Consider the following 25,745-nt stretch of genomic DNA (forward strand, 5'->3'; position numbering starts at 1 on the left):
GCAAAAATAAATATTTTAAGAAGATATATATATGTAAATATTAATATTGAAAGTGTATTTATGTAAAATTTGATATATAAGAGGATATTCATAAAAACTCTCTCTCTCTCTCTCTCTCTCTCTCTCTCTCTCTCTATATATATATATATATATATAAATAAAGGGGCCAAATATAAATATGGTGATCGGAGCATAAAGTAATGTTGGTGTCAATTTCAAGTTACCTCTTTTTTGTTCCTTATCTACACGGCTTGCACCTGATTCCCCTCTCCCACATTTTACTTCGTAAAGGTCAAAGCTCCTGACGGAAGGAGTGGCATCATCGGTGCCACATGGCACTAGCTTGCAAGCACTTGTGCCGTCTCCCAAGACGAGTACTTCCATGTAACATTATTGCACCCTGCGAATCATATCACGTTCGCACTCCTGATTTCCTACCATCTTCGAGCGTCGAAGGTAAGAACCCTCCTGCCTGTGTCCGTCCTCTTCCCTCGTTCCCTGGAGGTTCTTTTCTGGGTGATTTCTTGCTTAATTCTAATCATGTTGCCTATCTTCAGTCTAAAAATCCTTCATTTCTACGTCTGTTTTTGTTAATCCGTGCGTATTTGTTCTTTGATGAATGACTTTGGTGGTGTTTCAGTCACTGAAAAAATCGAAAGGTAAGTTGTATACTTTTTAAAGGAAACAAAGTTGATCTAAACGTATGTAACTTCTAGGGGGCAGAGGGCTTTTTTTTTTTCTAGAGAAATAGGGAGTGAAGTTTAAAAATTTTGATGGCATGCATGCAAGGGCTCTATTCTTTCTTTGTTTGTTTTTTTTTTCTTTGGTATGTGAGAGAAAGAGCTTAATTTTTCTCAGAATATCTATTATTCTATGTTTAATGTTGAGTTTTTGAATCTTGTTTTGTCCAATGAGATTTGATGGGCTTGAATAGTTTTTCCCCACGAAGAGATAAATGAAGCAATGGATTTAGTCCATGCTACTCATGTTATCGGATCATTTGCCTGTTGATTTTATGTTTTTAATAAGAGGTTGGCATGTCTGTTAAGTATTCCAATATATTTGTGGGCGCATGATGATTAACAAACCAAAGCAATCTTCTGATTCCCCAATCAAAGGTTTTCCCCTCCTTCAGCTAAGATGGTGAATAGAAGAAAAATTACAACTTTATAGTTAATTCGTTCTAGGAAAAATGAAGGCATACATTAATTTATGTAACCTCGTTGTCGATGATATATAGAACCTGTTTTAGAAACCATTTTCTTGTTTGTGCCTACTTAGTTGTGTTTTTCTGAAGTCTACTGAGTTATTTGGTTCTTTTCGAAGAGTCCAGCGAGCTCTTTGTTAAAACCATATGAACTTCTTCTACTTCCCTTTTTTGATTGGAGGGAGAGAGAGAGAGAGAGAGAGAGAGAGAGAGAGAGAGCATATGATTGCAACTTTCAATGCAAATCATGTCTTTGAATACAAGAACTTTTAATTAAATGAGATTTTCTCTGAGTGAAGTGGTAAGCTTAATTCATCTTAGAAAATTTGTTAGACCTTGATTTTGTACATGAATCAGAACAAAAATTTAGGATACAAATTGACATCTTTTCCTTGAATCACTTGCCAGAGCATATTTTTTTCATATCAAGTTGGTCTTACTATAGTGTTTCAATCAATTTGATGAAGTTGATGGCTCCTGAGGAAAAAAGGAGTAGTATATATTTTCCTTATTTCTTTAACACACCACTCAGTTACAATTATCAAATTGATGCTTAGTGCCTTCACTTTTTATGGTGAAATTCCATGATGAATAACATTTGATTAGTTTTAGTAGGTCTGCTTGTTATTTTAAAGAGTGGGAAACCGATAAAAAGTTTTCTTGACTTTCTTACACGATAAAAGAATTGTATAAAAACAAATTTTAGTTACTAAATAACATCTTCTATCAAACTTATGGGGACCAATCTAGAAGTATATAGTTTCCACCATCTTAATGTTTAATACAGATACCTTCAAACATATTTAGGTAAATAAGTATACCTGTTGAGGACTCATCTGTGTTGTAAATTCTATTTGACTGGATGCATCTAGTCCCTTCGGTTAGCTTCCTTTATCTCGTTCTTTATCTAACACACGAAAAAAAGGGAAAAATCATCATTTTGTTTTAATGGCTTTACATGTCTAAGGAATTAAAATACTGCCTCCAAGATGTGATTAATAGTATCTATTTTTTGTACCTTTAATTAAATTTTGTAGTAATAATTTTACAGTGATTTTCTACCTAAATGCATTTGTGTTTAACTTTGGAGATTAACCGCTTTTTTTACTGAAAAAGTTATATAAAGATTAAATTATCTGTTCTCCTTTAATGCGTACTAGCAGCATGGCTTTTAATTTCAACTAGCTGGGATAGCTTTGTGAATTCTGAAGTGGCCTAAGCAAAACAGTTACTTAGTAATAAGAGTTAAGAAAAAAGTGCTCTTGACTAGCAAGTTGCTCCATAAATAAGAAAAGCAGCAGTTCATATATTTAGTGTTATGGTTAAGTAAACGTTCTGTTGAATCTAGATGCCATTTTTTAAAAGATGTAGTTTCCAAGCCAGTGCATTTGCTTTCATGGTATCTCTAATATTAGTGAAACTCATATTATCTAGATTAGTTAGTAGCTAAATTTTCTACTAGCATTTGCTGATATACTTTTTCTCACTCTCAGACAGAATGTTTCATAGTCAGTTGTGGCTGCTGTCATTAATTACCCTCTTGCCGGCTGTAGCTCTGCATGCCTCACAAACTTTAAAGATAGGTGATCGCTCATTAAAAACTGCCATCTTCCACTCCCCTCCAATTATTTTAAGACCAGGCTCTGTGGCAAACAAGATCTATTTCAATATCCCATTCCCAAAAGGTCACATTGCTCTGAAGAGTTTTGATGCTGAAGTGGTTGATGAGAATGGCATCTCAGTCCCCCTTCATGAGACTTACCTTCATCATTGGGTTGTGGAAAGATTTTACAGTGACAAGGAACACAAAATTCCTGGTGAGCTCAGTTCTGTGGATGTTAATCTTAAAAAGTTTATTTTGGCTAGAAATGCTGGAATTTGCAAACGAACGCTAGGACAATACTTTGGCCTCGGCTCAGAGACACGTAGAACCTCCACATGGGTTCCTGACCCTTACGGTATAGAAGTGGGAAACCTTAAAGACATTCCCAAAGGATACAAGGAGATGTGGCTGCTGAATGTCCATGCCATCGACACAAGAGGTGTGGAGGACCGGGTGGGGTGCACAGAATGCAGGTGCAATCTATACAATGTGACTAAGGATGAACACGGTCGGCCTCTGAGAAAAGATTATACTGGAGGTTTGTATTGTTGCTACGATGAGACACAATGTCGAGTTCGGGAAGGCTTTGGAGGTATAATTAGGAAGCTCTATCTAAAGTACACAGTGACATGGGTTGACTGGCATGATAGCATTATACCTGTCAAGATCTATATTTTCGATGTCACTGATACAGGGGAGGTTATGGATGGTCCCTATGAAGGAATTGCTGCCAATTTGAGTTGCAAGGTATGCATGCATGCAACTCCATCATACATCAATTATTTGATTATAACAGTTGAAAAGAATGATGTCAGTCAGGCAAACTCATTGGAGAACAACTTTTAATATTTTGTTTCTGTTATTTATAGTCACTTTGGACATTAGCTGGTAATTGTCTTTTTTGAGGGAAAGAGTTAGGTATATGAAAACGATAGTGACAATACAACAGCCCCTCAACAACCAGAAAACAAGAAGGCTAGGTTTAGTCTACAGTTTTAACTTGCTAAATAACTCCACAATTTGTTTCTTTGCCTTACACTTGGCAAAATAGAACCAATTCTTTAGCCACCTTTCAGCTCTTTGAATTATGGTCAATCTTGTTTGCTTTGTCCCCCTGAAGACCCTCACATTCCTCTTCTTCCAAACACCACATATAACTCTGGCTGCTACCAGATCCACCCTTTGTGCATTAGCTAGTAATTGTCATACATGTGTTCAGCATGTCTTTTGCAAGATGGAACCATTTTGTATTAATTATGTTTTTTAGAAGCCAACAAGGGCTGACTAGATAAAGCAACTCAGGTGTTACACTTGGCACTAATACACAACTAACAGACAACTTTTTATGGTTCTATTCTCCATATTGTATAAGATTCTTCTTTTCGGAGTAGTCATGTTTCGAAAATCCTAGTTTCACTTTAGGAACTTATGGAGAGAAATCGCTGCTTTTCTGGGCAATTTTTTTCTTGTGTTTTGGACTTGTGTAGGTAGAATATGAAGTCAAGGCATGTGGTCTGGAAGGAAAGGCTAATGGTAAGTGTCTTGATACTAAGAAGGCGAGATTGGTCATTCCTAATGGAGGTGACATTATCTATGGTGTTGCCCATCAGCACTCAGGAGGAGTAGGATCTTCTCTATATGGTCAGGTAATGTATATCTGATTGATAGCTGATGATTGATTTTTTCGATAGGCACTTCATCTGATGACAAAAGTTGAGGGGAAAAAATAGTTTTCTTGCATTATGATGACATTTGGATTATCATGTTATATCATGTCCATATTCACTGCACAATTCATTGAAAAACTACAAGGATACATATTTCAAAAAATGGGTATAAATGAATGATCATAATTAGTTTAAGATACTTGTAATAAAATTGAACCAGCGTATAATATTTTGTAGTCATCTGAAAATTGGTGCTTAACCTCTGTGTCTGAGAGGAGTTTTTTCTTCCATCAGATGTGCTGAATCCTTCAACTATCTTTCTGCAGTTATAACTGTTATGTGGTACCCAGTGGGGTGAATTATTCCAAAAATCATCAACATGTTCTAAAAATATTAATATTCTGACAGCATCTTTCCAACATTACAAGGAATTCAACTGTGTTAATGGTTATAGAGCAATAAATTGTTTATTATTAACCGGTGAGTTTTACTTAGCAGTTCATTCAAATTTTCTATACTCTGTTTACATGGAATTCTAGCTTTGTCATTCCATTTCTTTTCTATGGAACACATCTGAGCGGAATGTCTTCTTGCCTGCCCCTTCATCTCGAAAGAATGACGATGAGAATAATGGGTTTTGGAGGATTGCCCTCGTGTCATTTCAGTTAAATAGCATTTGTGCCGCTTCTCCACTCTTTGTTTAACATATAGGTAGACAACAATGAGCTTCAAATAGCAACAAGTGAGATCAACCTGATTTCTACCATTTTATGATTAAACTGCTGTTTGATTAGTTTAAAATAATTATATATTTGCTTCTTGTGATAAATCTTATTTGATGCATCATCTTACTTTGGATCGCCAAACCTCCCTTTTACTTTTCAAAAAGATGTATCTTCTTAGCCCATATTTTCTAATCAGCACTCGCAGGCTCATTAATTAATTGTGGAAGGAAATTATGTCTGAAATGAAAGAGGACAAAGTGGAGTATGTCTGGCAAAGAAATGCTGTAAACCAGCTAAAATAGAGAATAGAAAGATCCATCATGAAATTATTGATCTAATTTATCATGCATGGCTATAGTGTCCATTCCAAGAGTGTAATGTGACGAACCTTTAACTGATAAGGAACAAATAGAATTCCATCACAAAATGATATTTATCGTTCTTGTTTAGTACATTAGTTATAGATTAATTTTATTTCATCGGTATATGGAGATGGTAGTTATAGATTATGATTCCTGAAGAAATTAAATAGTAATTAAATATTTCAGCTGAATCTTACATTATTTAAGATAAACATAATATTGATGTTATTATAAGAATACAGTAATGATTCCAGCGTTTTCAGTAGTTGAAAATCAATTCTGACATATAAACTTATGTTAAATCACAAATCCTAATATGTAACCATAAAAAATTCATTCAAATGAATAGCTAGTCATACTAGATTTCTCTAGAGGAGCTTCTGTTGAGCTGTGAAGACTGAAACAAATTGAAAGGATGAACAAGTTAGAAAGGATTAAAAATATATCATTTTCTTATCCTCTGTTCTTCTTATGTTGAGGTGCGATGTTAAATTCTGTTTGACATCATAGATTAGCTTCACCTGCTAACTAGTTGATTACCTTTCTTTCTGGTGCAACATGAATGGATTAGGATGGACGGGTCTTGTGCACTTCCATTCCAGTTTATGGAGATGGGAGAGAAGCCGGGAATGAGGCTGGTTACATTATTGGGATGTCCACCTGCTATCCTGAGGCAGGCTCTGTCAGGGTTGCAGATGGCGAGGTTCTAACTCTGGAATCCAATTACAGCAGAACCCAAATGCATACTGGAGTTATGGGGCTCTTCTATATATTAGTAGCTGAACCACAACCACAGCCAAAGACCTTGCATGACCATAGCTTTCCAATCTCACGTAAGACCTCTCTTATTGTTTTTGCTGATGCACTTAATCTGTGGAGTTTCAGTAGTTTAGACAACAATTGCAATTGTACTAACAATTACAACAAACTATACCTTTGTTTGGATGCAGGGGGTTTTGAGTTGTTGAAGTATACTTGGGCATGCGTTCTTGCTGGTGCGATTTTAGCTGTCATCATCGGGGTCAGTTATTGTTGGGTCAGTTATTGTCGAAAACACGATGGAGATGAAGGTTATCAAACCTTGGTGAACAATTAGGACTGCATCCATTACCCAATAAAAAAGAGAAGAAAAACAGGACTATACCGTATTGTACCTATCTCAGCCTTGTAGCAGTCTTCTCTCCTTCATCTGAATGTCCAGTGGCTTTTGAATTTGGTGGTGTGGTGTGGTTGCTAAGAGAAAATGGCTTTTTTTTTTTCCCTGCTAAAACGTATTATTCATATAGATCTAGTATGGATATATCTAAAAAAGTCAAAATACAGTATATTTCGGAGCGCACTAGGCAGCTCACTCTCTCCAACCCAAATAGTGTCTCTAGAATGGTTGGCCATGTATGTGGCCGCCCAGTCCGCAGCTCCGTTAGCATTTTTGTAGACATGTATGGCCTGAAAAGCCATCCCATCACAGATCAAAGCTCGAATGTTCCGAATCAGAGGGTGGCATACATCCGCACCGCCAACCATTCGTTGGACCCATCCAATGATCGTAGCATCTGGTTTGTCTTCTAGTATAAATAAGTAGATTGTAATATGAAGGAGAACTTTTCGACCATCTGGTATGAAGGAGAACAATTTCTAGTATAATTGTTATTAAAGAGTGGGTAGTTACCATACCATTTTGTTTGTCTTCTAGTATAAATAAATAGATTATAATATGAAGGAGAACTTTTCAACCTAACGCTGAAATTAGTTATCTTTAAATTATCTGTACTTTATCTTTAAATTTCTTTTCTTAACTTATCAATGGGACTCTAATTTATCTGTATGAGTAGTGGTAGAATATTTTGATCGTAGCTATGGCTACACCTTGTCCTACTGCATCCTTCTTTTTTCAAATAGATGGTGTAATGATAAAAAAACTCCTTAAAGGTCAAGGCACCTTGACCCATACTACTTTTATCATCGTCCTTTAATCACCCTATTTCCAACTAACCCAAGGCTGATGGCATGCATCATATTTACCACAACTTAGCTACTAGCTTGTGCTCCCATCTTAATAGCGAAGAGGGAAAATAAGTTTTTGGCACACCCAGCGGCACATTGCTGCATAGCTATCACTATATTACTGGAGAGGAAGATGGATGTTTTCTAGATGATGGCAACCCATATGCCAGTTGATCTTCTGCATAAAGTGGCCATGCAACTCCAATTATACCTGGAAGAGAGTCGGCATAGCCTGTTGGAGATGTTCTCATGCCAAATGGTTGTTGTCTTAAAGCCACTTGTAGAGTGAAATAGGATAGCTCTAGAGCTGATGACAAAACAAGATGAGAGGCTTGATTTTGTTATCGAAGATCAGAGCTGCCAGCTACAACATGCTGTGATGCAAACTATAGTAAATATTACCATTCAAACCATTGGATCGACCTATCAATTTTCAGAATGCCAAGATCCTCAAGAAACTTGATTATCTAATGTTGGTGAGTCAAGAAAATAAGGTCGAAGGTTATTTGATGGAGCCCTTTGAGTTCTCAAACTAAGGTAAAAAAATTGTGCCTATTTATAAGAGATTATGTCAGACGGAGCAAGGAATGCGTACTTCAATCAATGAAGCCAACCACCCCTTAATGGATGGGAGCAAAGTCGCAGCCCCAACTATGGTACCAAATACTTTTTTCCCCGAGGACTAGGAGCCAACCATATCAAAGGAAATCACTTTGTTCCCACTTAGATGATGTGTGCATTGAAGCCATATGCCTAGGGGCATTATTAATTCGAAAATTCTTGGAGATTCTATAGAAGGTAGGAGATTTATGCATCTTATAGCTTGCCGCATTTGGTTAGCCAGGAATGGTTGTGTGTTTGAAAATAGGATATAATTGCCTAGATACTCTTATGAAAGGGTAATACAAGCTTCTAAAAGAATGCATACTATGATCACCAAGGATTCCTTGGTAGCTAGGGACACTTGGGATTCCATTGGAGCAGATGTTGTGCACTCTCAAATAATCTACATCTTATGAGAGCTCCCATCCACTAGCTTCCTCAAGATTAACTTTAATTGCAGTGTCTTAGATGACGATAGAAAGGTAGAGCATGTTTTGTGATCAAAGGACCGAATTCTGGTTTTATGGCTACTAAGGGTTGCCATTTGTATGACACCACCCTATTAGTAGTTGATTTAAGAGGAGTAGGGGAAGTGGCATTTGGCATCTTGAGTACCCATTCTTCTTGACATTTGGAGATTTTTCTCCTACTTCGCATCCTTCGAGGTTACCCATGTGTACCAAGAGGTGAACAATGCTATAGACTGAGTGGCATCATGTGGCAAATGACATCGAAGAGATTAGCTAGGAGAGCATCTGAATAGTTCCCACTCAACCTCATGATATTTTACTTTCTGATTCTTCTAAATATATGCGTACTAGGCATATATGATCCACCCCTCTAACCCCCTCAAAAAAATCCTAGTATGCCAATGAACATAATTGTGTTTACCAAGCTTCTCTACTATGCTCAGATCAACCATCACTATTTCACTTTTCCCTCAACAATGGAGCACCACTTTACAAGAGATTGCTTTTCCTTCATTTATATCCCTTACTATCTCCCTTATATTCTTTTAGAGGAGTCTGGGCTCTCAAGGGCATGTTTGGATGCTTTGTGATGTGGCAGAAAATAAGCCTGATAACATGGCATGACCAGATTTGTCCAAGTCTAGACTGGCATGGCACTCTCCTTCATATTATAATCTACTTATTTATAAGCCAAGTCTACCACAATCAATCCAAGAGCAGAGACAAACTGACCAGTAGAAACCGACCACCGAAATCACGTGCCAACCAACGTACAGTCTCGTAGCTCAGACTGATAGATGCTTCACTCAGCATCCATCACAAACCAACTTGAGCCCTTTTGCCTCAGGCGACGACTCTACGTTCTATGTAGAAGTGCACTCCTTTCATCACACCAACAATCAAAGAATATATAATGGCCCCAAGCTGCTACACTGTATCTTAAGATGGTTATGATGCGATCTTGGATAATTACAACACAATTCCATCTGTTATAGCATGACCTTCAAAAAATTTTGAACCTATGGCAACATATAGACCATGAATCCCCTATGAAAGATATGACCACTACGGCACAAAAACTCTCAATCGTCTCTTCCCCCGCATATTTTCCCTTGACTTAAGCATCAGAGGGCTAGATAGGAGCCAATCTGGCGAGTCCTCTAACATGTTGTCATCTTGTAGATCGACGGAGGCTGGCGAAGGCATTCCATATCGTCAACTGGAAGATGGCAGCAACACTCTGCATCCCTTGTTCCTAGATAACTCTTTCATCCAATGGCAAAGTGATGGAGAAAAAAAATAAAGAGGCGAGAGAGGAAAAGGTTGTGTTAGTTGAGAAGGTAGAGATTATTTAATTCTTAAATCTTAGACCTTTTTTTATTTAAGTTTTCGAAGTGAGCTCCCTAATACAAAATGTATCGGTTTTACTAAATTCAACTTTTTCTTAGGGGAAACTCTAATCCATGTCAAAACAAATTTTTGATAACAATGTTTCAGATAAGCTATAGAGTCCAGCCCTCTAGAATCGTAGTCCATTACCTCGGCCGGACAACATCGAGAATGGGTAGGCAAAGGCCCAATTGTCATCCAAAAAAGTCCATCAGCCGCCTAAAAAGGCCTATTGGCCACCCAAAAACGCCCAATGGCTACTCAAAAAGGCCCATCGGCTACCAAAAGAGAACTTTTGTCCAACCTCAAAAGAACTATAGTTGGATAATGTTGAGAAGCAAAGGTAAAGGCATGTTAGCCACCGGGGACCATAGCCAAACCCCTAGGACCCTAGTCCACTATCTTGGCTGAATAATGCTAAGAATGGAGGGGCAAGGTCAGTTGGCCATTCAAAAATGCCCATTGGCCACTCAAAAAGGCCTATTGGCCAACCAAAATTGCCCGTGACCACTCAAAAAGGCCTGTAGACCACCCAAAAAGGCCCATTGGCTACCAAAAGAGCACCATTGTCCAACCTTGGAAGAATTATAACCCACCTCAACCGAACAACATGAAGAACTGAGGGTAAAGTCCCATTGGCCACTAAGAACCGTAGTCCACTACCTCGGTTGGACAAAACCAAGAAGAAGGGGGGAGTAGAGGCCACAAAGAACTATAGTCCAACCCCTAAGGACTAAAATCCACTATTTAAGCCAAAATACCAAAAGGGAAAGTAGAGGCCCGAAGAACAATAGAGGAATGTAGTCCATTGCTTTGGCTTCATTCAATTGACCTCGGCATATGTTAGGAAGACCTCAAATACTTTATGCATGTTCTAAAGGCATTCTGGCTTTATTCGGCCGATCTCAACATATTGGCACTCTACATTTATTTCAACCTATCTCTAGAGGACTCTCGGCCTTGCGTCAGCCAATCTTTATGGCATTCTGGTTTTATCTCGACTTATCTTTATAGAAATACTAGCTTTATCTCAGCCTATATTAGTGGCATTTTGGTTTTATCTCGACTTGTCTCTTTGAGAATTCTATCATCATCTTAGCATACTTTTAATGACATTCTGGGTTTATCTCATCCTATTTTTGAATGCACTTCGATGTGATTCATCTAACCTCAGCATCCATGAGACAACCTCAAATGCTAGAAATAAAAAGCCAAGAATTAAAAAAGTAGGTATGCACAAATTTCATTCCATTTCATTTACAATACTTGATTATAAAATAGGTTAGCCTAGAATCCGAGCAGACTTCATTATAAAAGAAGAAGGTCAAAAGTAGCCACACTTTAGTTCTACAAGGTCAACGACTTCGGCAAGGTCCCGAGGCTTAGCAACACCATGAAGAAGCACAAAAAGAAGACGTACATAGAGGCCTACTTCTTGGGGCATGAAGGCTCCTCAGCATCGCCATCGCTACACTTAGAAGGGCTGAGGTAGTTGACATCAGACTCAGGGAAGAGCTTCAGCTCCTGGTCCCTGCACATGTTGAAGCCCTCCATGAATGTTTGAACCACGGTGAGGGCGAGCTCCATATAATAGTCCCCGAAGCCTTATACTCCTCTATGGCTTGAAGGGCTTTTTTTTGGCCTTGGCAAATTGAAGCTCGGCGATCTTCAACTTCTTCTCAGCCTTGGTAGCCCGAAGCTCAGCCACCTCAGCTCAGTCCTCTAAAGACCCCAGATTGCCCTTAGCAAACCTCAATCTAGCTTCGCATTGGTCATGTTCTCCCAAGCCTCGTGCTGCGTGCAAGGATGACTCAAGCTCCTCCACTTGAGGCCTAAGATGACTTTTGTATGCCGAAGCCATTTAGTCAATGTCTATAGAAAAAATTAGAGTTGACGAAAAAGTCCAACTCTTTAAAAAGAAAGGAGAAGAAAGGAGATGATTGGCTTACGTAGGGACCTACTCGGAGAACTTGGCGACTTGACCCCATCAAAGTATATCAAAGCACTTAGTGGAATAAACCTAAGAGGATCTCCAAAAGCTCCCCAGTTATGGAAAAACTACTAGGGCTTGCTCCTTTTATATAGAGCCCTAAATAGCCTAGATCAGTCCAACTGATCAACTTTTCGACCTAGTAAATAAGCACATGTCATAAATGTTCTTCACTAAATGGTCCACATCACTCATCTTTTGGAGAATTCCCACTCAAAATTTAATGTCCGCTTCAAAACGATGCAAAAAATGGGGAGTGCAATTACATCCTTCACCTGGATTGAGAGAAATGCCTCGGATTCAAAAGTGGAGGGGCAAATGATGTGGCAGAAAATGAGTTTGATAACATGACCAAATTTGTTTGACTCAAGGCTAACATGGCACCATGCAAGATCAAGCTAGGTTTATCACCATCTATCCAAGATTAGAGATGAGCTAATCAAAAGCAACTGACCTCCATGGTCATGCATTGACAGATGTAAAGTCCTATAGCTCGGACTAATAGATGCTCCACTCAACATCCATTCCAGCCCAATCTGAGCCCTTACATCTTGAGCGATGACTCCACATTCTATGCGGAAGTGTACTGTTTTCATCACACCAACAATTAAAGATTACCCTAATGGCTCCAAGCCCCATATCTTAAGGCAGTTATGATGTGATCTTGTATAGTTACAACACAATTCTAGTACGTTACAGCATGATGTCCAGAAGATTCTAGATCCTGTGGCTACGTAGACCCTAAATTTCTTAATGAAAGGTACAACCATAATGGTACTAAAACTCTCAATTGTCTCTTCTTCCAGATTTTTCTCCTCTGATTACATATTGGAGGATCTGGCCGAGGCCAATCCGACGGGTTTTCTAACCTATTGTTGTCTTGAGATTGATGGAAGTTTTTCACATTGTTAACTTGAAGACCGGCAACAAAGCCTTCCATCCATTATCCCTAGATAGCTCTTTCATTTGATGGTATTGTGGGAATAAAGGATCTTGGACTTAGTCCCACATCGACTGAATAGCGAAAAGGTCTGTGCCTTAAATGGAGGGCTCGATTACCCTTTCCTCAGGAGGCGCCTTTTAAAGGACTAAACCGTGAGGGGTGGCGCCCTCCAGCGAGCCCACTAGGCCCGGAGCTACTGATCCCCAAAGCGGACGATACCTTCTGTGCGAACGCAGTCTTCTTTTCCTATTCCAGTTCGGTGGGGGCTAATATTTGAGGTCAGAGGAACTTCGACCTCAACAATGGCACGCCAGGTAAGGGCCCTTGACCTTGGCACAGACCTTCCCGCTGGGGGGGCTGATGTTGTGGGAATAAAGGGTCTCAGACTTAGTCCCACATCGACTGAATATTGAAAAGGTATGTGCCTTAAATGGAGGGCTCGATTATCCTTCCCTCAGGAGGCGCCTTTTAAATGACAAAACCGTGAGGGATGGCGCCCTCCAGCAAGCCCACTAGGCCCGGAGCCACCAATCCCCAAAGCAGACAATACCTTCTGTAGGGACGCAGTCTTCTTTTCCTGTTCCAGTTCGGTGGAGGTTAAGATCTGAGATCGGAGGAACTTCGACCTCAACATATGGTAAAATGATGGAGAAAAAAATAATTTTTTACATGAATAGCTTTTTAAAAATTTAAATTTGCATGTCCTCTTAAAATTTATATTTATTTTTTATCCTTATAAAATATTATTTTTTTATAAATATTCTTAATATAACATAACGGTTCTTTTAACGTCTTCAATGAAAATTATATTTATTGTAATTAAAAATAAAATAAAGTTTTGAAATTACTTTTTGTTACTCTCGCAAGGTTCAAACGTACCTGAGGAGAAATGCGAGTCCCCGTCGTTTAACTGACTGTTTTGTGTCCATGGCCGCTTCTTCTCGGCTCCCGCATACCCTCCACCTTCTCCATTTCCTTCTGCTTTCCGCCCTCCTCCCTTCATGGGCGTCACAGAATCCTTCGACCCGGACGGGAATCTCCGCTCGGGAGCTCCTGGAAGCAGCTCGGGAGCCGGAGTTCTTCGACTGGATGTGAAAGAATTCAGAGAAGAATCCACCAGCACCCGGAGCTCGCGTTCGAGGAGCACCAGACCAGCGAGCTGATCCGGTCGGAGCTCGAAGCCCTCGGGATTGAGTACTCCTGGCCGGTCGCCAAGACCGGAGTCGTGGCGTCTGTTGGGTCCGGTGAGGGTCCCGTCTTCGCTCTCAGAGCAGACATGGATGCCCTTCCGTTGCAGGTGTTTTTCTGTCGATCCATCTGTTTATGTCCGAGAATTTGGTTTTTTTTTTCTTTCATGTAGGGATATGGTTGTTTTGTTGGATTCTAACTCTCATATGGATGAATTAGATGAAATATGATGCAATTCTTATGATAAAGTAACAGTTAACAGGTGCTATAGAACTGAACGGAATCAAATTGGTCTTTGGTGAAATTTTAATGAAAAAAAATTATTTAAAAGGGTAATTAATGTAATGTTGTGTCCTGTCATGATGGCATGGCGATGGAAAAGAACGTTAGTTATAAAAATAAATATGAGTTTTTGATGCCATTCTTGTGATAAAACAGCAGCTGATAGACTTCATGGGCTATAACGAAGTTGGTTTGGATATATGCTGCAGAATATAAAGAAAAGGATGTTAACCAGCCAATTTACTGCAAAAGCTTAATTGATCAAGGGTCAACAATATATATTAGGCTTGACACTCCCTGCCCCCTCATGTGTGGTCCAGATCATGCAGGTGGAAACTGGATTGGGGGTTTAATGGCAGCTGGGAAAGTTAAATAAATAACTGGCATATTGGTGGATTGAACTTGTGACCTCTAGCAAACCTATGCGATGACAGTGAGAAAATTAATTGAATAACTGGCAATTAATTTAAATTGCTGGCATGATCATCCATGTTTTGAAGAACCCTGCTCCAAAGCTGAAAGAGATGGCATGATCATCTACCAAGTGAAGTTTGTCGATGGTCCAGTTGCAATTACCAAAATTAGATCTAAATGGTGTCTTTTAGGTGGCCAACAATTGCTCTATATCCTCAATGCCTTGTCAGCTATCTGTATCCTCTTCTACATTTGCATCATGCGACAGAATTCATTAGTTGTGGTGTGTGCATCCCCTAAGTTTCTCTATTGTTTGAAATATAAATTGTAGGCCTGCTGAATTTTTCTTGTCTTAAATTCTGACATTTTAACTAAGAAGGCCATCATGAGATCTTGTTTCATGAATATTTTCCCTTCTGAGGAACATTCCCTGCTTATTGATAGTTTTCATTGTACCATAGGTTTGCGTAAATTTATTGATTTTATTTTGTTTAGTTGGTTCTTATTACCATTCATGAAGAGTATTTTGGCAACAAGGTGCTAATTACCTTTTCTTGATCCTTTGGAAGGAGTTGGTAGATTGGGAGTACAAGAGCAAGCATAGTGGAAAAATGCATGCTTGTGGTCATGATGCTCATGTAACGATGCTCCTGGGGGCAGCTAAGTTGCCTCAACATCATAAGCATGAATTCATGGTATGCTTATAAGTGTCACTCCTTGTAAGTAGAATTTGTAAGTTGGTTCTGTCAAAGCCAATGCAGTTCTTGGTTATTGAAATATTTTTGCAGAATGCTTGCTATGAGCTGCATTTATTCTCTTGTTGATATTTGATTATTGAAGCTTGTAAAGTTAAATATGTTGCTGAGTTTGCATAGAATGACGGAGCTAGGAATTTCTTCAAAGGGAAATAACTCTAACAACTAATAATTTTTATGTGAATATTTCAAAATCAAATATAAGAAATTTAAGTAACAAATTATGGTTATCTAAATCACCTAGATAGTGGATTTTTTTCTTTTTATTATTTTGAAGGAAAGGATTGGACAAAACCCAATCCAGATAATATTAAAAAGGAACAGGAACATGGAATTCTTTTATTAATTTGATATATATCATGTTGGCATAATCTCCTATTAAAAAAATTAGATTCTCCTACACTAGCCTTGCATTAAAGCCAAGTATTATAAAATCCCAAGAACCTGAAATGACCCTAATTTCGAGAAACATTTGACAAGCAGAAATCATATAGGAAGAAGAAAAATAAGGTATAAGCAATCAAAACATAGAGAAACAAAGATGCACAACATGGAGGAGAAAAAATTAAGAAAAGATCCATGATTTAATACAGCCATTGGCATATCCTTCCTTTTGTCCCTACTGCCTCATCTTCTTTGTACATGCTTGATGAAACCCTTGAGATAAGATGCAGAGTATAAAATAAAGCCATGATTATTTTGGTAAGAAAATAGGGCAATATTTCGGTGGGATATTTTTGAGCAAAATCATAGGAATGACTGATCCGATTGGGAAGAAAAGGATTTCTTTCAACCCGCTCAACTCAGACCTCTTAAAAGAATAGAGAAAAGTAAGAGAATTGTGAAAGCAGGGTTTTAGGTTACCTTTCTTTCATTAATTGGACAATAAAACCTATTAGAATTATACTAGCAAGGTCTATCCTCACAAATTCTGGGTCGGGTTTCTTTCTAGTTAGAAGAGGTCATAGCTTTTGTAAAATAGTCGTGATTGGTGAAAATAATCATGAAAAGCTACAATTCTCCTAAAGCTAGCTCTTCAAGTTTACATCAACTTTGTTTTCAATCACTTTGCCTAATTCTTCCCAGATTGTGATTTATGCCCAGTTAAAATATTTCGTGAAAGGAAACTTTTACTTTGAGCAGCCCATTTAAGGGCCAAACATTATCGTATCCCTCCAATCTATGTGTGTGTGTGTGTCAAACCCTTTAGGGATGGATATAATATCTTAGATCTCGAAAGGTTACCTAATTTCAAAAAAGGGTACCTCAATCAGACATTGCACGGGAAAGTTATAGCTTCTAGAAGTTTTGATATGCAATTCGGCTTTCGATGTTGCGTATCTTGATCCTAGACCTTGTCCAAATCTACCCAAAGTGGCTAGAGTGGCCCATGGCAAGTATGGTGATCCTCTTGGATAAATGATCCTTCAATTATAAGCTTTTAGGGGATTACATACCAAGAACTTTGGTTTAGATAGGCATCAGTTGGAAAACAGATTCCTAAAGACTTGAAATTGATAGTATATTTGGACATTTATTTGAATGTGAATAATGGAAATCCCTATTGTTAGTGGGAGACACTTTATTGTTATTGAATCAAGCCATAAGACTAGGCTACTTTATAGGATTTAAGAGACAACTTTCACCAAAGTACTCAATTTAACATAAGGGAGTAATTTCTACCAAAATATTTAATGTAGCAAACTATATCGGCTGTTCAATTTAGGAGGGGCCAATTGAACAGTCGTCACATACTCAAGTCTGACTTCAATAATCGTCTCCCGTCTGCGCAAGATGGATTTGGCTTTGGTGATTCACCATCTGAAAGACGAGAGAATATGATCGGCATAGAACCTTCAAAGTCCTTTTTTTTCTTGGTAGGCAACGAGAAGGGAGAGCTTAATATCTACAACTCTCGTGAAAGGACTTTGTAGAAGCTTAAGCCAGTGAAGCTGCGTATTTGCTCAATTCAATTCTTATAGTTTGATCAACTGGTTAGTGATTTGGATTACTTTGTGTCTTCTTAAAGGGCACTGTGAAGCTTGTTTTCCAACCAGGAGAAAAGGGTCATGCCGGTGCTTATCATATATTGCAAGAGGGTGCCCTTAAGGAAGTCCAAGCCATCTTTGGCATACATGTTGATCCTGCAGTTGCAACTGGTGTTATCACTTCCAGACCTGGAGCTCTTCTTGCAGCCTCTGGTCGTTTTGTAGCAACTATGAAAGGAGAAGGTGGGCATGCAGCATCCCCTCACAAAACCATAGATCCAATTCTTCCTGTGTCATTTGCAATCCTCAGCCTCCAACAGATTGTATCTCGGGAATCAGATCCTCTTGATAGCAGAGTGAGCTAATTTCTTGTTGAGCTTTTTTTTCCGATATTATGTGAATGAGAAGAAAAGATCTTCCATATAATAAATTATCTGGGAGTTTTCCCCCACTCCTTTTTCTGTGTGAAAAGAGAAAGTTCTTCCATTTTTAAAATAATTCAGCTTGCTCCTTTTGTTGGTTTCTAAGGTGACATCTTCTATACATACTCCATATGCTCTAATTTGAGGTCCTTTGATCGTGTAAATAATTGTTCATATCGATATGCTGCATTTCTTTGATGAGTAGCAAGTGACCCCATAAGGACATAGTCATGGCTTTTTATGGTGCACTAAATTACTTGTTTATCGAACTACCGACAACCACTTTCTGTGTTGCTTATATTGCTAATTTCTAAGGTTATAACAATCTGTGTTTAATGCTTTTATGGCTTGGTTTTGATTCCGAAATCGATAAGGTGATAGTCCCACATAGGATTCACTTATACAGTGAAAGCCTCTGAATTGATGAGTGGTCCTAGTCTATGAATCACAAGAGTGGGTATGAGCAGGGCTGGCCAGCCATGCTTGTATGAAATTACGCGCAATGTTATTCTTTCTCCACTTTAAGAAACACATCTGTAGCAACAGATGCATTACACCCATTCTCTCACTCCTAGAAACCCATTGCTTAGCATCCAATCTTTCATAATTGATTGAAGTCTTTTGGTGTTTACATGAGTTCTTCATGTTTTGGACCATTAAGTGAATTCAAATGTATCATTTAATCACTTAGAGAGTGGGTTCCGTCCAAAATTACAAGTGCTAAGGGAGAATTTTTTGGCTTTTTGATGGAGTTATTTTGTTATTTTGTTGCCTTGTGCTTACTTAAGTAGCATATATCAAGCTTGGCTGCATTTATATTGAACTTGAGCCTTCTTTGCAAGAGTTTATGTTAGGAAGCAATGAAGGACGTAGCTGTATTTTGGATGTAAGCTACAGTGAACTACATATACCAGAACAAAAAAAAAAAGATTAAAGGGAGCATCATCCATTGGGTGCCTCAAACTAGATGAAACTTATAACCTTTAAACTTTTTTCAGTTTATTAATTAATCAAAAGCAATTGTTGCAAAAATAAAGAAAAAATCAAGCACATACCCCTTAGCACAATTGAGTTTATTTAATTTAGAATACCTGCAAAATACTTGTACTGTCGGAATATACCAGAATATTATTTTAAAGGGACCATCATCCATTAGGTGTCTCAAACTAGATTACACTTCAAACTTTTTTCAGTATGTTAATTAATCAAGAGCAATTGTCCCACAAGAAAAAATTGAGCACATACCCTTAGCATAGTTGAGTTTAATTTAATTTAGAATACCTGCAAACAATTGTTCTGTAGCACAATTTATTCTTCATTTTTGCTGGAAAAGGATCAAAAATGGCTTAAGAAGGAATCCACACAGTTCTTATGGATTTTCTATTGTTGTACTTGAAGTTCGATGTGAAGCTTGCAGGTATTATACATGGGTGGAGAACAGAAATCTGAAAAGCTGGAAGGATAAAATTATACATATAATGGTGAATGCATAGGCACTGAGATTTTGGATCTCATTTTCTTCTCTCCTTACAAGATGTAGTGACTGCAATAAAATTTTCTTGTTTAGACTAGATTCATGATAATTAAGCATTTCAAACAAGTTTTTATGTGGTGCATTCAAGATAATCAAAGGAAGCCATTTTTGACTTTCTTTTTTCTCTTTTTGTTGATGTGATGTCAGTATGTAGGCAGATCATATATGCCAAATTTGTATTGAATAAACAGTTATGCTTAACCTTGATTTATCTTTACTTTATCTTTAAAATCTATAATGGAAGTCATAAGAAGCTTGTGTTCACCTGCATAACTGGTTTAAAATTTCAGATTGCGATGTGGGAAGCCTTTGAAATATCAAGGAAGTGTCATAATTTTCTTGTAGAGCAGTATGGTGGTCATGGTTATTGAATTTGTTCATTGCGTACCTTTAGCATTTGGATTAGGGGAATCCTGCTCTTTTAACAGACTATTTGTTGTTACCATGCCACCACATTAAGTCCATTCAGCTCTATTGCTCATTAGCAAAATATCCTCGCATTTTCTTTACATTGCACGTTTTATCAGTTGGGTTTATCAAGGGAGGAGAAGCACACAATGTTATCCCAGAGGATGTGACATTTGGTGGCACTTTTAGGAGCATTACAACAGAAGGTCTCAACTATCTCTCAAGAAGAATTAAAGAGGTATTACATGCTCTTACCAAAGATTTTCTCAGTTACCCAAGAAAAAGAAGGGAAAAAAAACAAAGTTTTTGTCACCCCAATATCTACGTGCCAAACTACTGTCAGGTACTCAGTTCACTGCAAATTTTAGTACACCGGGATTGCATTCTTTTCAACCATCTAAACTTTATTAGTCAGTTGCATGTTGAACTCCCCAGCAGTTCAGTCCTAGAACCAAGTTGTTGACCTGCTTACGCCTCTAACAGGTTATAGAGACACAAGCTGCAGTTCACCGTTGCACTGCCACTGTAGATTTCATGGAGGAGAAGCTTATACCATGTTGCTGGAAATTCTGGACCCGGGGGCCGCCGCGAACCGAGAAGGGGGGAGGAGCCTCCGATGCCGGGACGGTGGCTGTGGATGGCGGTGCGCCGACGGCTGGCGTCCTCCTGGAGAGTCCTGCAAGAAAGCCGGTGGCCGGGCTTCCCGGCGCCGGCCCTCCGAAGCTTAAGTCAGAGGGGGCTTAGTATGTGGAGGGCGTTAAGGAAGGAGAAGGCCTGCCCTTTTGTTACTTGTTTTTTTGTGTGTAGGTGTCTCTGTTTTTTTCTCTTTTTCTCCCTCCTCTTTTTTCGGGAGAAAGAAGCCTCCGTCCTCCCCTTTTAGGGAGAAGCTCCCCTTTTATAGGAAGAGTGGCAGGGTTACCTGTGATGTGACTGGGCGAATTAATGGGTTACCGTCACTGTCAGGGAGCTGTCACGATTGATCGGACCCGTTGGGGTGGTTGAACCGCCGGCCGTGGTGGGCCTAGGGTTCGTAGATGACAAGTGCATTGATTGCTGAGTGAACCGGTGGTCAGAAAGAGCCATACGCTTTGATGGTTCAGTGATCCGGAGATCATCTTGAGCCGTGTTCATTTAATGACGGAGTGCATCGGAGGCCTGAGGGGGTCTCATGCATTAATGATAGGGTGTGCCGAATGCCTGCGGAGATCTTGTGCCTTAATGACTTGGGGATGGGCGCAGATTGAAGTGGAGTCATGTATTTAGTTGTCAGATCCTTTAGAGGGTTAGGCGGAGATTGGATATTTGGCTAAGGCCTTCTGGTCTCGGCCTTCTGTGCTCGACCTTCTGTGCTCGGCCTGCTGTGCTCGGCTCGCTGGTCTCGGCCTTCTGGGCTCGAGAGCGGAAGAGCCCGAGCACGAGCACTTGATGAGCTCGAGGGCGGAAGAGGCCGAGCACTCGATGAGCTCGAGAGCGGAAGAGCCTGAGCCCGAGCTTGATGAGCTCGATCTTGGATGAGCTCGAGGGCGGAAGAGCCCGAGGGCGGAAGAGCCCGAGCTCTTGGATGAGCTCGAGGGCGGAAGAGCCCGAGCACTTGGATGAGCTCGAGGACGGAAGAGCCCGAGCACTTGGATGAGCTCGAGGGCGGAAGAGCCCGAGCACTTGATGAGCTCGAGGGCAGAAGAGCCCGAGCTCTTGATGAGCTCGAGGGCGGAAGAGCCCGAGCACTTGGATGAGCTCGAGGGCGGGAGAGCCCGAGCTCTTGGATGAGCTCGAGGGCGGGAGAGCCCGAGCTCTTAGGGATGAGCTCGAGGGCGGAAGAGCCCGAGCACTTGGATGAGCTCGAGGGCGGAAGAGCCCGAGCTCTTGATGAGCTCGAGGGCGGAAGAGCCCGAGCACTTGATGAGCTCGATCTTGGATGAGCTCGAGGGCGGAAGAGCCCGAGCTCTTGGTTGAGCTCGAGGGCGGAAGAGCCCGAGCACTTGGATGAGCTCGAGGGCGGAAGAGCCCGAGCACTCGATGAGCTCGAGGGCGGAAGAGCCCGAGCACTCGATGAGCTCGAGGGCGGAAGAGCCCGAGCACTCGATGAGCTCGAGGGCGGAAGAGCCCGAGCTCTTGATGAGCTCGAGGGCGGAAGAGCCCGATCACTTGGATGAGCTCGAGGGCGGAAGAGCCCGAGCTCTTGATGAGCTCGAGGGCGGAAGAGCCCGAGCACTGGATGAGCTCGAGGGCGGAAGAGCCCGAGCACTCGATGAGCTCGAGGGCGGAAGAGCCCGAGCTCTCGATGAGCTCGAGGGCGGAAGAGCCCGAGCACTCGATGAGCTCGAGGGCGGAAGAGCCCGAGCTCTCGATGAGCTCGAGGGCGGAAGAGCCCGAGCACTAGATGAGCTCGAGAGCGGAAGGATTTGGGTACTATAATTGCATTTGTGGGGTGGTCCATTTTTCCACCAACACTACCCCCCGACTTCCGAGTTCGAGCTGCCTTTTGGCTCGGACGAAGGAAGTAGTCCAGTCGTCGATCGTCCTGGTACCGTGAGCATTCTTATGCCGAGGCCTTAAATTTCACCTGGCAACTAAAAACGTTTTTCTGCTCGGAGTCCGTTCTTTGGGGACGCCGGCAGAGAAGAATCCAAGCAAAAATAAATGAGATAATGTAAAAACATTAATTGAACGGATACCTGGTACCGTGAGCGTTCTTATGCCGAGGCCGTAAACTTCACCTGGCAACTGAAAACGCTTCTCTGCTCGGAGTCCGTTCTTTGAGGACTCCGGCAGAGGTGAATCCAAGTAAAAATAAATGAGGTAAATGTAAAGACATTTAATTGAACGGGTACCTGGTACCGTGAGCGTTCTTATGCCGAGGCCGTAAACTTCACCTGGCAACTGAAAACGCTTCTCTGCTCGGAGTCCGTTCTTTGAGGACTCCGGCAGAGGTGAATCCAAGTAAAAATAAATGAGGTAAATGTAAGGACATTTAATTGAACGGGTACCTGGTACCGTGAGCGTTCTTATGCCGAGGCTGTGAACTTCACCTGGCAACTAAAAACGCTTCTCTGCTCGGAGTCCGTTCTTTGAGGACTCCGGCAGAGAAAAATCCAGCTTGTTAATCACGGACTTTTCGCTAATCAGGAACAGGAGAACGAGCCGAACTCGCTGGTCGATGGAGACCGCATCCCGCTGTATCGGGGCATCCCGACCATGGTCAGGGTAGGAGAACGAGCCGAGCTCGTTGGCCGATGGAGAACGAGCCGAGCTCGTTAGTCGGTGGAGACCGCATCCCGCTGTATCGGGGCATCTCGACCATGGTCAGGGTAGGAGAACGAGCCGAGCTCGTTTAGTCGATGAAGATCGCATCCCGTTGTATCGGGGCATCCTGACCATGGTCGGGGTAGGAGAACGAGCCGAGCTCGTTTAGTCGATGAAGATCGCATCCCGTTGTATCGGGGCATCCTGACCATGATCGGGGTAGGAGAACGAACCTGGTACCATACGACCATTAGGAGAATTGGTGAGTTCAAATAAGTACGCAAACCATCACAAATCATCATAAAATGAAATATATGGTTGAATAACAGAGGACCCCTTGGGGTCCTACTGGTGATACACGCGAAGATTTTCAGAACTCCAGCTTCGTGGAATGGGGGTCCCATCAGGGGTGTAAGCCTTGGACAGCGGTAGCCAAAGCTTGCACCTGTTGCATCAGGGCATCAAACTGTTCCGGCCGAACTTGAGGAGTTGACTCGGCCGGAGGTGGTGAGTTCTGGACAGAGTGTCCAGGACTAGGTGGAAGACGTCGAGAGGCATTGGAAGCCCCTTTACTTCTTAGTTTCATGGCAGCAACTCGGACCCTTCCTCTAGCGCCAACTGTTGCTGGAAATTGGACCCGGGGGCTGCCGCGGACCAAGGAGGGGGAGGAGCTCCGCTGCCGGGACGGTGGGCGGCGGTGCGCCGACTGGCGGTGTCCTCCTGGGTAGTCTTGCAAAAAAGCCGGTGGCCGGGCTTCCCGGCGCCGGCCCTCCGAAGCTTAAGTCAGAGGGGGCTTAGTATGTGGAGGGCGTTAAGGAAGGAGAAGGCCTGCCCTTTTGTTACTTGTTTTTTTGTGTGTAGGTGTCTCTGTTTTTTTCTCTTTTTCTCCCTCCTCTTTTTTCGGGAGGAAGAAGCCTCCGTCCTCCCCTTTTAGGGAGAAGCTCCCCTTTTATAGGGAGAGTGGCAGGGTTACCTGTGATGTGACTGGGCGAATTAATGGGTTACCGTCACTGTCAGGGAGCTGTCACGATTGATCGGACCCGTTGGGGTGGTTGAACCGCCGGCCGTGGTGGGCCTAGGGTTCGTAGATGACAAGTGCATTGATTGCTGAGTGAACCGGTGGTCAGAAAGAGCCATACGCTTTGATGGTTCAGTGATCCGGAGATCATCTTGAGCCGTGTTCATTTAATGACTGAGTGCATCGGAGGCCTGAGGGGGTCTCATGCATTAATGATAGGGTGTGCCGAATGCCTGCGGAGATCTTGTGCCTTAATGACTTGGGGATGGGCGCAGATTGAAGTGGAGTCATGTATTTAGTTGTCAGATCCTTTAGAGGGTTAGGCGGAGATTGGATATTTGGCTAAGGCCTTCTGGTCTCGGCCTTCTGTGCTCGGCCTGCTGTGCTCGGCTCGCTGGTCTCGGCCTTCTGGGCTCGAGAGCGGAAGAGCCCGAGCACGAGCACTTGATGAGCTCGAGGGCGGAAGAGCCCGAGCACTTGGATGAGCTCGAGGGCGGAAGAGCCCGATCACTTGATGAGCTCGAGGGCGGAAGAGCCCGATCACTTGATGAGCTCGAGGGCGGAAGAGCCCGAGCTCTTGGATGAGCTCGAGGGCGGAAGAGCCCGAGCACTTGATGAGCTCGAGGGCGGAAGAGCCCGAGCACTCGATGAGCTCGAGGGCGGAAGAGCCCGAGCACTAGATGAGCTCGAGGGCGGAAGAGCCCGAGCTCTCGATGAGCTCGAGGGCGGAAGAGCCCGAGCACTAGATGAGCTCGAGAGCGGAAGGATTTGGGTGCTATAATTGCATTTGTGGGGTGGTCCATTTTTCCACCAACATACCATATCCTGCTACTGTCAATGATTAAGGGATGTACACCCATGCAAAGAGGGTTGCGGAGGACCTTGTTGGGGAAGCCAACTTCCACCAGTGCTCACCAGACATGGCTGCAGAGGACTTCAGCTTGTATTCAGAAAGGATGCCAAGTGCTTTCTTCTTGCTTGGAATCAGAAATGAAACTCTGGGGCCAGCCCATCCATTGCATTCTCCATACTTCTTTCTTGATGAGCAGGCACTTCCCATAGGAGCTGCTCTGCATGCTGCTGTTGCTATGGCTTACTTGGACCATCGTTCAACAGTCGTTTAGTAGTTCTCGTGCTTATCAAGAATTTAGTTTTTCTGATGTGGCAGGCTAAGCAAACTGTTATTTCTCTTCGGAAGAATGCGCTCAGGCAAGATGGCATTCCGATGCTGTTTCATCAGAGGTTTGGGATTTGCTGAAAGTGTAATTGCATGTATTTTGTTTTGTTTTTTTGGCTGCACCTGAATATATTAAGAGATTTAATTGCACTTGAATGGTGTGGGTTCCAAAAGTTGGAAGATTCTTCTGAAGTTGGTGACTTCGCCCTATCAGCCTCCCTATCAGCCTGTTGAACTTGTTTGTAAAGTTGCTCCCGAATTGCTGGCAGGCTGAGTGATGATTGTGATTATCACATTTGATGGACATTATATTGTCTCAGACAAGTATTTTGGATGGGTTTCCGTCTGCTCAA

At 41.6% G+C, this 25,745-nt stretch overlaps 1 protein-coding gene and 1 pseudogene across 2 annotated transcripts; both read left to right on the top strand.

The window, feature by feature from the left end:
• The first annotated feature begins 297 nt into the window (after positions 1 to 297).
• On the top strand, positions 298 to 6,786 carry LOC103720742. Of its 2 annotated transcripts, none has more exons than XM_008810592.4 (5): positions 298 to 456; positions 2,701 to 3,557; positions 4,298 to 4,456; positions 6,136 to 6,397; positions 6,515 to 6,786. In XM_008810592.4, the coding sequence occupies exons 1-5, from the start codon at positions 333 to 335 to the stop codon at positions 6,658 to 6,660; spliced, it is 1,548 nt and encodes a 515-aa protein (XP_008808814.3). In that variant the 5' UTR covers positions 298 to 332; the 3' UTR covers positions 6,661 to 6,786. The 2 variants fall into 2 exon arrangements, with proteins under 2 accessions (XP_008808814.3, XP_008808813.2); XM_008810591.4 differs by lacking the exon at positions 298 to 456 and adding an exon at positions 497 to 659.
• A 7,072-nt stretch (positions 6,787 to 13,858) lies between these two features.
• LOC103720743 lies at positions 13,859 to 25,565 on the top strand (annotated as a pseudogene).
• Positions 25,566 to 25,745: the final 180 nt, after the last annotated feature.

Source organism: Phoenix dactylifera, unplaced genomic scaffold (assembly GCF_009389715.1).
Source record: "Phoenix dactylifera cultivar Barhee BC4 unplaced genomic scaffold, palm_55x_up_171113_PBpolish2nd_filt_p 000275F, whole genome shotgun sequence".
NCBI lineage: Eukaryota > Viridiplantae > Streptophyta > Magnoliopsida > Arecales > Arecaceae > Phoenix > Phoenix dactylifera.